Source organism: Telmatherina bonti, assembly GCF_933228915.1.
Source record: "Telmatherina bonti genome assembly, chromosome: 23".
Lineage (NCBI taxonomy): Eukaryota > Metazoa > Chordata > Actinopteri > Atheriniformes > Telmatherinidae > Telmatherina > Telmatherina bonti.
This window is the reverse complement of record NC_136632.1, coordinates 4,509,323-4,525,490: the sequence shown is the minus strand read 5'-3', so window position 1 is coordinate 4,525,490 and position 16,168 is coordinate 4,509,323. Positions and strand designations below refer to the sequence as shown.

The 16,168-nt window shown below is 44.5% G+C and overlaps 1 protein-coding gene across 2 annotated transcripts in view; it reads left to right on the top strand.

Moving 5' to 3' along the window:
- lin7a (lin-7 homolog A (C. elegans)) overlaps positions 1–13,673 on the top strand; it is a 70,880-nt gene extending 57,207 nt beyond the window's left edge. Inside the window, exons 4-6 of one of the 2 annotated variants that reach the window (XM_079263311.1) lie at positions 8,628–8,837; positions 9,445–9,653; positions 12,105–13,673. In XM_079263311.1, coding sequence (XP_079119437.1) covers positions 8,628–8,837; positions 9,445–9,653; positions 12,105–12,129 — 444 coding nt within the window. In that variant the 3' untranslated portion in view covers positions 12,130–13,673. Of the gene's footprint in view, positions 1–8,627; positions 8,838–9,444; positions 9,658–12,104 lie in introns of both variants that reach the window. The other variant, XM_079263312.1, reaches the window with a different exon arrangement.
- Positions 13,674–16,168: the final 2,495 nt, after the last annotated feature.

The following is a 16,168-nucleotide window of genomic DNA, read 5'->3' as shown; positions in this document are numbered from 1 at the left end:
TTACTGATTTGTTTTGGTGTCTGGGAACCTGGGAGAGGTTAACGTTTTGGAGTCAAAATGAGCTGAAGGTTACAAACCTGTCATGTTTTTGCCACCCTGATCTCCTGGCGCTCATCATTGGTAACTCGATCCACCTGCTGGCTTCCTAATTGCCTCTGCTACCTCATTCAGTTCACCTGGTTTCCTTTTCTCTCACTGCCTACTTAAGCTCCCTCCAATCCCTCCTTCTCTGCCAGATAATAATCAGACCTATGTCTAGTTTTGTTCCAGCGTTCTACGGATTGATCCTCAGTTGCCGACCTTCTGCTTTATGCCCCTGGATTACCCTCCTTGCCTTGCCCTCGACGGACACCGCAACTTTTCGGATCTTCTGGTTACCGACCCTGCCTGTCTTTGGATCTCTGAGCCTTGTCGTTGCCTGGACGAGTATTTTGCCATCCTGTTTACCTCCCAGCTGTTGCCTGGTTTCTTCTGCAGACCACTCCCCCGGACTGATCTTCTGTTCATACTCCTCCACCAATAAACTGGTCATTTGTCCAGAACTCCCTGTGTGTGGCTGAATTACGGATCCTCAGGATAACTCATTACAGTATTATCTGGCCAACATGGATCCATCGTCCACACAGGATTGGCGCTCATGTGTTGAGAAGTCCATCACCAAATTGGAATCAAGCATGCAGGACATGATGACTATGCTCTCTAACCTCTCCTCAGTTACAGCTCCACTGGAAGGTGCCTCTGTCCAAGCTACTGGATCATCGTCTCTTTGCCAAGTCTCACCTCGCCATGAACCACGCCTGACTCCTCCAGAGGTATTTTCAGGTGAGCGGAGTCAGTGTCGGCCCTTCATAACCCAGTGTGAGATCCACTTTGAATTGCAGCCCTCTTCCTTCCCGTCAGAACGGGCTAGGATTGCCTATATGGTTTCACTTTTTTCAGGGAAAGCCAAGCTGTGGGGAACGGCCGAATGGCAGAGAGACTCGCTCATCTGCTATGATTACAAGGACTTCACAAGGGAGCTCATCAGAGTCTTTGACCCAGTCCCACCTGAGAGAGAAGCTGCCCGGGGTCTGTTAGCTCTAAAGCAAGGCATACTCTCTCAGCAGAAAGCCGCTGGAATGATGAGGCGTTATGTGACGCTTTCTATCAAGGACTTAATGAGGAGATTAAGGACGAACTGGCTACCCGGGAAGCTCCGAGATGTCTGAACCAGCTGGAGACTCTCTCCTCCAGGATCGATCAGAGGCTTCACGAACGCAGAGTGGAGAGGAGCCGAACCTCTAACAGCCTTCGCACTACATCAAGGCCCGTGTCACCATATAATCCCCTTGCACAATCTCCTGTATTTCCAGCTCCAGTAGGGGACCCTGTGGTTCCCATGGAGATTGGACGGACCCGCTTGACACCACAAGAGAGGGCACGACGTTCAAAAGAGGGATTGTGCTTCTATTGCGGCGAGAGCGGTCACCTGGTTCACCGGTGTCCATTAAAAGACCAGGCTCAGTAGGAGATAGGAGGTTCCTACTGAGTCAGAGGTTGGTGAAATCCTCTTTAGTCTCATTACAGGCACAACTCCTCATAAATGGTCTTCCTAAGCAGGTTATGGCATGTATCGATTCTGGGGCTGATACGGAATTCATTGATGCAGGCTTGGCAAGATCTCTTAACATTCCATTACTACCCACCTCTAAAAAGCAGAAAGTATTTGCACTTGATGGTCATGTGCTGCACCAGATCACGGAAGAGACTGCGCCTCTCAAGTTCATTGTAGGAGGAAATCACCAGGAGATGGTATCCTTCCTTGTCATCCATTCCCCTGAGCTACCCATTATTCTTGGTGCTTCATGGCTGCTTCACCACAATCCGCACATTGATTGGAGGACAAGTGAGGTCCTGAGCTGGTCATCCTCTTGTTATTCCACATGTCTTCTAACGGCTAATTCACTCTCCGCTGAACCAGTTTGTCAAGAGACCTACCCAGATCTTTCTAAGGTTCCTCGTGAGTATCACGATCTCAAGCAGGTATTCAACAAGCACTTGGCAACTTCTCTTCCTCCACATCGTCCCTATGACTGCTCCATTGATCTTTTACCCGGTACCTTCCCTCCCAAGGGCCGTTTATACTCCTTGTCAGGACCTGAGACTCATGCCATGAAGGAGTACATTGAAGGGGCACTTAAGACTGGAATAATACGCCCCTCTTCATCTCCTGCTGCTGCAGGGTTTTTTTTTTTTTTGTAGGAAAGAAGGATGGAACTCTAAGACCATGCATTGACTACAGAGGACTAAATGACATAACTATAAAGAACCGTTATCCTCTTCCCCTTATGAACACTGCTTTTGATCTCATTCAAGGTGCCACCATCTTCACCAAGCTGGATCTCAGGAATGCCTATCACCTCATCCGCATCAAAGAGGGAGATGAGTGGAAGACGGCATTCAATACACCCATAGGGCACTACGAGTACCTTGTCATGCCTTTTGGCCTAACCAATGCCCCTGCAGTTTTTCAGTCCCTAATTAATGATGTTCTCAGAGATATGGTTGGACTATATGTTTTTGTTTATCTTGATGACATTTTGATTTTTTCCAAAGACCTCCCCACGCACCAGAGCCATGTCCGCACTGTCCTTCTCCGTCTTTTACAGAATAACCTTTTTGTAAAAGCAGAGAAGTGTGAGTTCCACCGAAGTTCTATATCGTTTCTGGGCTATGTCATCTCGCCCAACAGAATGTCCATGGATCTCAGCAAAGTTTCAGCGGTGAAGGAATGGCCGGTTCCCCAGTCTCGCAAGCAACTTCAGAGATTCCTCGGCTTTGCCAATTTCTATCGCAGGTTCATAAGAAATTACAGTTCCATCGCCTCACCTTTGCATGCTCTTCATCTAAGAACAGGTTTATTTTGAACACAGCGGCGGACCGTGCCTTCTCTCGCCTAAAGGACTTGTTCACCTCGGCACCTGTCCTCCATGCACCGGATTCTGATCGGCAGTTTATTGTTGAAGTGGATGCCTCTGACTCAGGAGTGGGTGCTATTCTAAGTCAAAGGTTTTCTGATGGCAAGACTCATCCATGTGCCTTCTTTTCAAGAGGTCTCTCCACAACTGAGAGGAATTATGATGTGGGAGATCGCGAGCTCCTGGCAGTTAAACTGGCACTCGAGGAGTGGAGGCACTGGCTGGAGGGGGCTAAGCACCCATTCATTGTGTGGACGGATCATAAGAACCTTGAGTACCTACGATCTGCTAAGAGACTCAATCCCAGACAGGCTAGATGGTCCCTGTTCTTCAGCAGATTTAACTTCTCCCTATCCTACAGACCAGGAACTAAGAACACCAAGCCGGATTCTCTCTCAAGGCTTCACGAGATTCCGGAGGAGGGACAGTCCGATGGTCAGAATGACTACATCCTTCCCCATTCTGTCCGGCTGGGGGTCATCAGACTCGGTTTGGAGAGAGGGATAAGGGAGGCCCAACAACAACACCAGATTCCTGAGAACTGTCCCCAGGGTCGCCTCTTTGTTCCAGTGCACCTTGTCCCAGAGGTACTGTCATTTTGTCATAGTTCTCGTTTATTTTGTCACCCAGGTGTGACCAAGACTCTGTCAGTGGTACAGAGTCACTTCTGGTGGGAGACCTTGGTCCAGGACGTCAAGGAATTTATCGCTGCTTGCCGTGTCTGTTCCCAAGCTAAGTCTTCTCATCGACCGCCAGCTGGTTTTCTGCGGCCGCTCCCAATTCCACGTCGTCCTTGGTCTCATTTGTCAATGGATTTCATCACAGGTCTGCCCAAATCCAAGAATCATTCAGTACTACTTACCATAGTTGACCGTTTCTCCAAAATGACTCATTTGATTCCTCTTGCCAAGTTGCCGTCTTCTAAGGAATTAGGGGAGATCCTTGCCAGGGAGGTATTTCGTTTACATGGACTTCCGGATGACATCGTCTCTGACAGAGGTCCCCAATTTGTGTCTCGATTTTGGAAGGAGTTTTGCAACCTTCTTGGGATCAAAGTGAGTCTCTCCTCTGGGTATCATCCACAGACAGATGGACAGATGGAGCGGGTCAACCAGGAGGTGGAGACTAAGCTACGTATGTTGTGTGAACGGGATCCCTCCATGTGGTCGCAGAACATTCCTTGGGTGGAATATTCCCTTAACTCGCTCCCCTCCAGCTCCACAGGGCTCTCTCCGTTCTACACTGTTTATGGATACCAGCCGCCAGTCTTTGATTTACAGGAGCTTGCCATCACAGTCCCCTCGGCTCACTCAGCAGCACTGAGATGTCAGCGTGTATGGCGGAGGGCTCGTTGTGCCCTGTTGAGGACGTCTGCAGTGTATTCACGGGCTGCTAATCGTCGGCGGATTGCTGCACCGGAGTATCAAGTGGGGCAGGAGGTGTGGTTGTCAACCAAGGACCTTCCCCTTCGGGTTGAGAATCGCAAGTTGGCCCCTCGCTTCATTGGCCCTTTCCCTATAACCAGGGTGGTTAACCCCATGGCTGTACGTCTTCGACTGCCTAGGACCCTGCGGGTTTGCCCCACTTTCCATGTCTCCCGTATCAAACCTGTGTTCTCTTCCCAGTTTGCACCCCCCTCCTCCCACCCGGTTCATTGATGGGGGGCCTGCCTACACTGTTCATCGTCTACTCCGCTCCCGGCGGCGGGGCCGTGGGTTGCAGTACCTGGTTGACTGGGAGGGTTATGGGCCGGAGGAGCGCTCTTGGGTTCCTGCTCGTTTTATTTTGGATGGGTCCCTTGTTCGGGATTTTCATCTCCACCATCCTGACATGCCTGGTGGTCCGTCTGGTGCCGGACCTTGAGGGGGGGGGGGGGGGGGGGGTACTGTCATGTTTTTGCCACCCTGATCTCCTGGCGCTCATTGGTAACTCGATCCACCTGCTGGCTTCCTAATTGCCTCTGCTGTCTCATTCAGTTCACCTGGTTTCCTTTTCTCTCACTGCCTACTTAAGCTCCCTCCAATCCCTCCTTTTCTGCCAGATAATAATCAGACCTATGTCTAGTTTTGTTCCAGCGTTCTACGGATTGTTCCTCAGTTGCCGACCTTCTGCTTCATGCCCCTGGATTACCCTCCTTGCCTTGCCCTCGACGGACACCGCAACCTTTCGGATCTTCTGGTTACCGACCCTGCCTGTCTTTGGATCTCTGAGCCTTGTCGTTGCCTGGACGAGTATTTTGCCATCCTGTTTACCTCCCAGCTGTTGCCTGGTTTCTTCTGCAGACCATTCCCCCGGACTGATCTTCTGTTCATACTCCTCCACCAATAAACTGGTCATTTGTCCAGAACTCCCTGTGTGTGGCTGAATTACGGATCCTCAGGATAACTCATTACACAAACCACTGTGTGGTTCACAGCTCTATCTCCTGCACATGCACATGTATGTGCACGTGTAGGATATAATTGCATTTTATCAGTGTTTCTGATCCCTGTTCATATTGCAACTCTGAAGAAAATGAAACTTCCCTGGAAGCTGCAAAGCAGTGTTATATATATGTGTATATAAATCATGCTGAATCACAGCAGCCGCCAGTGTCGACATGTTTGCAACAGTTTGGACTCAATCTGTCATTTTCTGCCATTTTACTGTCAAATTATTCTGCTTCACACTGAAAATAGTTTTATCTGAACTGCACTTATTACATGCATCACTTAAACCAATTAGTAATCAGTGCTTTATTAGGAATCTCCCTTTCCAGTAATGAGCTGCGTGCCGAACAGATCGAACTTCCTTCAGCAGTCGCCGTGTTTGATTATAAACCTGCTCTTACAGCCACAGAGTTAACTGAACCCAACGTCCTTCACCTAATAAAGCACAAAACCCAAACAGCAGCAGATTGTCCAATCCAAGAGATGAGATTCCATCAGAGCTCTTCTACACCTTCACCTGCAAGATGCTTAAAGAATGACGAGAAAGAGACGAGGCTCTTTGGTGTGAAGAGGAGGAAGAGGATGATGAAATGCGAGGAAGAGAGGCGAGAAGAGCCCTTGTGCTCTGTGTTCCTCATTAGTTCAGCTGATTTTCCTCCTCTTCAGTGTATCATGGTAAGTGTGTGGAGGATGCGACTACGAGAGGATGTCAGATACAAAGAGGAGTGTGTGTGAGTTCGATGCTCCACTAACATTTACATTCATGTTGAATTTAAACGGCATGAAGCACAGAGCGGTTCGCGGCGTTTCCACATGTGGATGAACTGATACTTAGTTTTTAACCTCTTTCCTTTTCAGAGGAAGTTAATGTCTGAGTCCAGAAGCACGTTAGAGCCGAGAGGTAATCTCATCAACCCAAAAGAAGAGAATGATTTTTAAATTAAATTAAATTCATGTTCTCATTCCTCTTTATTCATTTTTATTGTTCTTATTTGTCTTTATTGTTTTTAGGTTTATTTAGATGTGGTTTCTACTTGTTAGTTCCAGTGTTTTCCTCATGGGGAGCTATGCCTACTCGGCCTGCTGGATCGTTGCCATGGAGATTGTCCTGCTTGGCGTGGTTGGTGGGGTCCTGCACTGCAGCCCTGGTTGTGGTGTGGACTCCTGCCTGCCCTGATCTGGGCGGTTTCCGTGGTGACGAGTTCCGGTTCCTGGTGTGGATGTTTCCATTGTTTCCTGACCTCACGTCAGGGTCAAGCCAGATGTTTTGTCTCCAGATGTCAGGGGTGGGAAAATCAAAACGAAAAATAAAAAATCTGGATTTTTTTGTGCCACAATTTTAAAATTGATTTTTTTTGTCAAAAAATTATTTTCTTTTTTCAAACAAAAATAATCCATTCTAAACTTTTTGTCTTTTTATTGTTTTTATTGATCTTTTTACTTGTCTTCTTGGGCATTATAGCAGCAAAATGATGGTCTAGCTGCTGTATTGTTTTTCCCTCATTGAAAACAAGAAAAATGATGAGCAAAAAATAAGCTTTATACATTTATTCTGTTTTTAATCTACAAAAATCAGCAATATTGAAGAATTGTGAGAAATGTAATTTAAATCAAATCGGCACCCCAAAAATCGGAATTGAATCGAATTGGGACAAAAGCGTATCGTCACAGTCCTACCAGTTCTGTTTTTACATTGTTGGTTCAGGTAAAAAGACAGAAACTGCAAGTTAAAGATTATGTTTGTGTAAAGGGGGGGGGGGTGTATGAGCTCTGTGTAGGTGTGAGAAACATGATCAGATGTGTGTTATTGAACTCTAATGTTGAGGGAAGGTTTTATACGTATATAAACATAATTTGTTTTGATGATAAGCACTTTGAGCTGCTTTTGTAGAAACGTTCTTTATAAATAAAGTTGAATTTGATTAAATGAGCAGCTGATGGTCTAACTGGCTCAGCTGTGGGCTGTCAGTGATGTCTGTTCAGATGTTTTGCAGTGGATTGGTTTTTTTTTTTAGTCCATCTGCGACTCAGGTGAGAGGTCAGGTATCCTGTTAGTTCAGGCTGGTTCCACCTGCACAACCTGCTCTCTGTTCGTCAGATTTGTTTGATCCGTTCATTACTGAGGCCCATTTATAGAAAAATGATGAGGCGACTGGACACTCTAAGTCCTGTTTGTGTGTTCGGCGGGTGTACTTCACCAAATATCCTGCAGCAAGCTGGAGAATCCCACCTGTGTCGAAGAGGTGCCATCCATTTCCCAGATTGTGTTTGTTTGCAGAAACACAGATAAAGTTGTGAAGGTCGATGTGCTGTGAAGCCGGGAAGCGACATTATGAACGAGGGGTGGATGGAGCGTCAGAGGAAGGCTGGGTAAACAGAGAAAGGAAAGTAGACGGATCAGTTGAAGCAACACAATCATTTAGTTTGAAAAGAACAAATGATGATGAGAGAGGAGAGAAAAGTGGGAGAAACACAGTTTGAGCTGAAAATAATCTGAAGATTGAAGTTTCGTGTAAACAGAGAAGAAAGTTGTGATGGAGATGCAGCTCGGAGGGAGTGACAGTTTTCTAGCTGCTACTGGGAATTTCTCTGCACTTCTGCAAGACTTTCAAACACTGCTCTACTTTTTCCTGAGCCTTCTCTCGGTCTGTCTCCCGACATGCTGATGCCAGCTTGACAGCCAATCACCTGTGGCGGTGCGTGTGTGGATCAGTGGGAACGGAGTGTCTTTCTCAGTCTTGTCTGCCATTAGCTTCCCTGAGCTCAGCTAACAAGCTGCTGAGCGCTTTCTTCTGAATACGAACGGCTTGTGGTTTGAAGGAGCCCTGCAGCTGGTGGAGACACAGAGACGGTGTCTGGTCTCTCTTCTTTCCTGGACTTCCATGTGTTCGTTCATGCGCTCAGAAAAAGCCTGAAAACTTCTCACATGGAGTGTTAATCCTCAGCCCTGACTTAATCCTGTTGCTTTGTTATGGCTCTTCTTACTGGGATGGGATGGTGCACACCCTGCTTAGCAATCACTTGGAAACGCCTCTGACTTTACTTCTTCTTCTGCATTCATTTTGCAAGCAGTGAAGAGAAGAAGAACCATGCTAACACGACCAAACTGTTTGCCTAGCATCATATAGGTTAATGAAAAACATGCATCTTTGTCACTGGATGTGTTTCCCTTCATCCCTGCCTTGTTTACCAGCTGCACTTCCTCATTAAGCACAAGCTTACCTTTCTTCTTCCTCTTCAGGCCACAGTCGCCGCTTTTGCAGCCAGCGAAGGTCACTCTCACCCTCGAGTGGTAGAGCTTCCCAAGACAGAGGAAGGGCTGGGCTTCAATGTGATGGGCGGCAAGGAGCAGAACTCACCGATATACATCTCTCGCATCATTCCCGGGGGCGTGGCTGAGAGGCACGGTGGCCTAAAGCGAGGGGATCAGCTCCTGTCTGTCAACGGCGTGGTAGGTCTAACTCAGCTTACATTATAATGCAGCATAGAGGGCAGAGGGTGGATGGACTCTCAGCTAGCTCTACTTCAATCCAGAAATGAGGAATTTTGAGCAGCTTCTTCGCTGATTTAGCATGTGAGTCATCAGTCAGGGGTCCTGTTGAGGTCAAAATGTTGCAAACATCTTTAGTCAGAAACTGAAACTTGTCAAGCAGCTACAGAAATCCTGTCTTTATAACATGCTGATTCCACCCCATCACGTAGTCCTACAAATGTTCGTTTCATCATTGAGGCGTTGCTATTTCTTCACTGCAAAAACTCAGCCTTAAAAAACAAGAAAAAAATATACAAAAATGAGGTGATTTATCTTATTTTAAGCAACATTTATCTGCCAACAGAACAAGAAAATTTGGCTTGTCAAGACTTCCCAAAACAAGTAAAAATACTCAGAGGAATCATCTGGCATAGAAACTAAGAATTATCCTACCTTTAAAAAATAAGCATATGTGTACTCAATTTAAGATTTTTAATCTTAGATTTCAGTTTTTACAGTGTAGCAAGACATGAACATAAACTTGCTTCAACGTTCCACTCCTTTTCCGTCTCCAACGATCTTGCAGAGCGTCGAAGGAGAACATCACGAGAAAGCGGTGGAGCTGCTGAAGGCAGCCAAGGACAGCGTGAAGCTGGTGGTTCGCTACACCCCCAAGGTGCTCGAGGAGATGGAGGCTCGCTTCGAGAAGCTCCGCACGGCCCGGCGGCGCCAGCAGCAGCAGCTCTTGATGCAGCAGCAGCAGCAGAACATGTCCTCTCAGCAGAATCACATGTCGTAGGTGAGGCGCTTCATTACATTACGGGTGAGGGGTGGGATCGGGGGGGTGGTCGCCAGGAACACCAAAGGTATTTTTCCATTGCATGGTATAGCTCAAGTGGGCCAAGGTTGTAAGTAACCTGAACTGTAGAGCTGAAGGAACGCAAGTCCAACTTCAAAAACCAAAGTCTGCCTTTCACTTTAGATTTTTGTTTGAACTACAACAGGGGTGGAGCTAGAGGGGGGGCCAGGGTGGCACGAGCCACCTCTGAAATATGGCTGGACATCCCAGGTGTCGCCTCTGGTGATTGACAGCTGGTTTAAAGTCTAATTTAACCTTTTAAAGTTTACATGAGATGTTTTTCCCCACTTGGAACAGAATAACAAGAACCAAAGTTGTCTTTTTAAATTAAATACCCAGACCAAGTGGCAAGTTTAGTTCTACAGCTTTTACATAAAATCTATTATATTTACAATTTCCTCTACTAGATAGCAGCGTAGGACATTAAAGGCAAGGTGAGGCGGGTTTATTTGCATTTCACATTTCATGTAGAAGACAATTCCGCAAGAGAGCTTTAGATGAAGTGGAGTTTTAATGAGGAAAATAGTGACATTCAGCTGCATAGTTCTGGAAGAGATTATGTCCCTGTGCAAATAATGGAAAGATGTTTCCACTGAACCGTGTTCATTATAGGTCTGATGAATCATTTGCTCATGTAAACGTTTATTTATAATCATATTGGCATGATCTTTTCTCTTGTATGTTTAAAATACTTTGCTGTAAACTGATTTTGCCAACATCAGCTGTCATGTTCAGTGAAGAAGCCCCACTGAAAGGTGTTCAAGTTGGATGTGTCACCATCCTCAGCTCCGTTTTCCCAGATTAATCCCACAGATCTGTGCTCTGAGCAGAGAAGCTGTCCCGTCCACAGGTGCAGGAGGAACTCTTTGTATCATACTAACAATCAGATAATCACACCTCTGGAGAAAGCAGTATCTGCAGAATGAAATTAAGCTGAGTGGTGCCATGCAGTGGAAAAACCCCGACAGGAAAAGGCTGCCTGATGCACAGGTATGACCTAAAATGTCCCTTCTACAGTAACGTCCAACATAAAACAGGTATTTCCCCAAACACAAAACTATTTAACTTGTAATTTTCATGACCTAAGAAGAGACTGTATTAAAACCCCTTTAAAGGTCCAATCTGCTTAAACAACCATCATGCAGTCTGAATCCAGGTTTTTTTTTTATTGTGAAAATGTGAAAATCCCACATCTTCCTCACGTCTACATGACTGGATGATGTTGGTTGATTAGATTTTTATGTTTAGAACATGCTGACCTGACGAAGGGGTCTGACTGTAAATAAAAGAAAGATGAAGCCAACATGTAATACCACTGATTACCTTTAGGGGTCAGAAAAGAAGCATATCTGCCTTCTCAAAACAAACTTCGCTTCAACTCAATGACCGAAACTCTACAACAAAGGCGTCGTGTCCAGTTTGGTGTTATTAACAGTATTAATATCTATTTATATGATAAAAGCTTATTCAAGAGATTTTTGTTGTGTTTGTATTTTCGTTTACATTCTTCTATTTTCATAAACGCAGTGTGTATGAAGGTGTAAAAGTGTCCTTTTAGCAAATAAATCCAGAAAAATCCACCAATGGAGAAAAGTAAACAATGTTTGGGTCTTTCTTTTGGAGTTTAATTCACTCTGCTCTGTTTTGTCATGCAAGCACTTTTATTCCTTTGTGTGCGAGTTGCACACATGTGCGGCACATCCCAGCACAAAGCCTGAAATCTCTGAGGTATTCTTTGCAAACCGACTTGTCAGTATCCTTTGTGCAAACCCCACCACTCCCTGTGTGAATCTATTCTAAGGGTTGTAAATTATTCAAGCTGAATCTAATCACATGTGGTTCCAGCTCTGCAGGTATGGCCGTCGGGAGGTGCAGCCTCTCGTGTTCCTTTTAGCTCAAGCCAAAGCAAACGGACACTTTCGCTGATTAAAGATGTCAAAACTTTAAAGCAGTCAACTGTGTCTCAGATGATGCCTGCAGTGGTTCTCCGCAGACTTCTCAGACTCTTCAAGTGTTTCCGCCTCATATGGAAGGCAGGCATGTGTCCAGGATATGTGTGCTCCTGGAAAGCATCGCTTTTTTGATACTAAATCCCCCCAAGCTTATCTGTTGTGTTGCGCTTGGCGCAGTGCAGCTTAGGAAGGTGTTGGGGAGCCGGGAACAGTATGTTGCAGTGCAGCTACAGACAGCGAAGCTGGTTTTATCAAAGCTGGCATGCAGACCGCAGAGATCTGCTCTGGCTGCCAAGAAGACGGCGAGCAAGCGAGGCGCTCGGGCAGGCGGAGCTTGCAACATAAGCCTCTGGTTTGTAGAGTTAGGACCGGCGCCATGTGCCAGTACGAAGCCACTGCTCTCAGCTTGTTCTTCTTCTTCTGCTTGATCTACAGGTTGTTCCAGAAGAAGAAGAAGTAAGGAAAAGGATAAGGATCCCAAAGGAAACTTTCTGTCGAGGAGGAAACCAAAAAGTAGAAGACTCTTTGACATTTTTACATCCTATTTGTCCCTTCCAGTGTCCCGCAGATACCTGAGCAAGGACTGAGAGGTTTTCCTGAATTTGGTGCTTTAAAAAAAAAAAAAAACAAGTGTGGGAGACAGTGAAAGTAACTGAGTGTAACTTTTTATTCCCTTTTCTAAGTTGTTTCCCCCAGTTGTGACTCTATGCTGAAGCTCCCTTTCTTGTGTTTGTTGTTTTTTTGTTTGTTTGTTTTCAGTTATCCACGTTGACCGCTTCCATCCTCCTGCGCCGTGGAAACGTTGCCGTTTTTACCATAGATATCATTTGTACAGTGGTGTTTCTATTCATCCGACCGGTGCTTGTGTCTCTGTACGAATGACCGTTGATTTCTTGTCCTGTTTCGGATAAACTCTTTTTTACCTTCTATACTGTAGCAAGAACAAGATTTTGTATTGTAGATTTAGCAATAACAGGCATTCCTCAGTTTTTACATTTTGCCACTAAATTCATGACAGAAAACATAAACTTAGCACAAAAGGAAAGGGAATGATTGTTTAGGTGGGTTATTTCTCGCTTTAATAATCCCAGCTGCTGTTGTATTCGACATCACTGCAAAGCCTGAGGAGACACACTGCAGAACTTTTACCATTTTCCCGTCACGCCGTGAAGTGAAACGTCACGCGGCGTCCCGGATGTAAAAGTTGTGTTTCTCAGCCTCAGGACGCTGCTGGGCAGCAGCGGCTCCAGAAATGCACATGATAGACGTCACTGTGTCATCAAACACATCTGAAATGCAGAGTTTTAAGGTTGGAAAGGTTTTAGCTTCTGTGGAACACCAACAGGAGTATAAATGTGTGGGCAACACACACACACACACACACACACACACACACATCTAGATGTGTTTTTCATTCCACAGAAGCTTGATCCTGACCAGTTCTACCTGCTTGTAAAGCTGACCAATCCGGCCGTCCAGACATGTATAAAACAGTAACAACTGGGTAAGTAAAGGGTAGAAATGATCACACATGAATGCATTTCTTCACTTTTTCTACTAAGTTTTATGTAAAGCTTATTTGCTGATGTAAGCCGACCCGGTCTCGTGCACTGTAAGGCAGCTTCTAAGTCCAAATCGCTGTGCCACATGAAGAGATTACTGATTTACAGGCAGCATGTATTAAAACAAAGTGCAATAACTGTGACAATTAAAAGACTTTATTTGGTAATCCCAATTTAAATTGAACTAGATTATCTATCTATATACATATATATAATATATATATATAATATACTTTACAAAGAGATTGATTCCACTCATCATTCCCCCGACAGATAAGCAGAATGTCATCTGGATTCTTTTTCTGGAAGTTACATGAAAATATGATAGAGTTATGTTTATTTTCAGAATATTTAGTTTTAACATGAAGTTTTTATTGTTCGTTTAAGCGTTTATGTTCCTAAAACATGCAGATTATTTCTTCTTCTCTGTTCTTTGTGCAACAGCTGGATTTTAGCATAGTTCATGTGAATTTGTTCGTTATTGCATTTTTGTTTTGATGATTGTTGTGAGGTGTTGAGGCCGAGTGGCGTGTTTGGCCTTTCCTTTCTGTATCTGTAAGAGAAATCTGTTTTTGCAATCCATGAAGTACCTGAACTTCTGAGTTAAGTGATAACCCCCCCCCCCCCCCCCCCCCCCCCCCCCCACAGGCGCCCTAATTTTGTCCATTTTTTGGTGCTAAGCAATGCTTTTTCTGTTTGTTTCTCTTGGTTTTTTTTTTTTTTAACTTTGTAGTTACAAGCTAATTTAAAACATAAAAAACACAACCAGTGTGGAATATCAAAGTTGAATTTTAATGAAGAATTGGAGTTAATTTCTCTCAAATTCTCAGTGTAATAATTATTTTCTTCCAGAAGTCAGTTTGCAACACTGCTAAACACAACAAGCTCATTCCCAAACTGTTAGCGTTGAAATGACCCGAATGCTCAGATTTTATGCTCTTCATACATTTTTACCCCTCATTCCATCCCAAAAAGACCATTTTTGTATCTTTAACTCACAAGTACTCTTTCTTAATTGACTTGCATTTTTTGAAGCTGACAGTCCTGTATTTACCGTAAAGATGAAAAAATAAAAAAAAGCAACAAACTCTTGATATGCAATTGTTATACATATTATATTTGTATAAATAAATCTATGTGCTTGTGTACAGTGATTGTTTGGTTGACTCTTTCATTATATCCTAAACAATGTTCTGTTTTGTTTTTCTCACTGAACTTAATGCAGCCTAATTTGTAAAATAGCTTTTAACCCTTTAAGGCCAAACCCAAAGAAAATGGCATAAAGCCTTTTTAAAAAAAATAAATAAAAATAAAAATAAAAAAAATCTTTATTTAACAAAATATAACACATAAATGAAGTCAGTTTGGGAAATATTTATCCCCAAATTAGAAGTTTTACAGTGTAATCCTCTGCTTCCTGGTATCTGTCAGAGGACAGAAGTCAAATATCACATCGTGTTGAAGAAGATTTAAGCAAAGTTTTTGCCAGAAAGTACAAAATGTTTAAATAAAAGGTATCAAATATGTCATGTTGGGTTTTAAGAGGATAAAAACATTATCAAAGCAATAAAAATAAATCTAATTTTTTATAACAAAATTTAAAAATGTAATTATTTCTATGGAGTTAAAAAAAATAGATATAAAGAAACCAGTAGAAACCAGCATCTTTTTGATTCTATTCTCCATCCTGAGCTGCATGACGAGGCAGTGCAGAAAAAAACTGTGATCAGAACCAGAACCAGGAAGAGAAAAACCTTCATCAGGACCAGGACCAGAACCAGAACCAGGAAGAGAAAAACCTTCATCAGGACCAGGACCAGAACCAGAACCAGGAAGAGAAAAACCTTCATCAGGACCAGGACCAGGACCAGAACCAGGAAGAGAAAAACTTTCCTCAGGACCAGAACCAGAACCAGAACCAGGAAGAGAAACTTTCCTCAGGACCAGAACCAGAACCAGAACCAGGAAGAGAAACTTTCCTCAGGACCAGAACCAGAACCAGAACCAGGAAGAGAAACTTTCCTCAGGACCAGAACCAGAACCAGAACCAGGAAGAGAAACTTTCCTCAGAACCAGAACCAGAACCAGAACCAGGAAGAGAAAAACCTTCATCAGGACCAGGACCAGGACCAGAACCAGAACCAGGAAGAGAAAAACCTTCATCAGGACCAGGACCAGAACCAGAACCAGGAAGAGAAAAACCTTCATCAGGACCAGGACCAGAACCAGGAAGAGAAAAACTTTCCTCAGGACCAGAACCAGAACCAGGAAGAGAAAAACCTTCATCAGGACCAGAACCAGAACCAGGAAGAGAAAAACCTTCATCAGGACCAGGACCAGAACCAGAACCAGGAAGAGAAAAACTTTCCTCAGGACCAGAACCAGAACCAGAACCAGGAAGAGAAACTTTCCTCAGGACCAGGACCAGAACCAGAACCAGGAAGAGAAAAACCTTCATCAGGACCAGGACCAGAACCAGAACCAGGAAGAGAAAAACCTTCATCAGGACCAGGACCAGAACCAGAACCAGGAAGAGAAAAACCTTCATCAGGACCAGGACCAGAACCAGAACCAGGAAGAGAAAAACCTTCATCAGGACCAGGACCAGAACCAGAACCAGGAAGAGAAAAACCTTCATCAGGACCAGGACCAGAACCAGAACCAGGAAGAGAAAAACCTTCATCAGGACCAGGACCAGAACCAGGAAGAGAAAAACTTTCCTCAGGACCAGAACCAGAACCAGAACCAGGAAGAGAAAAACCTTCATCAGGACCAGGACCAGAACCAGAACCAGGAAGAGAAAAACCTTCATCAGGACCAGGACCAGAACCAGAACCAGGAAGAGAAAAACCTTCATCAGGACCAGGACCAGGACCAGAACCAGGAAGAGAAAAACTTTCCTCAGGACCAGAACCAGAACCAGAACCAGAACCAGGA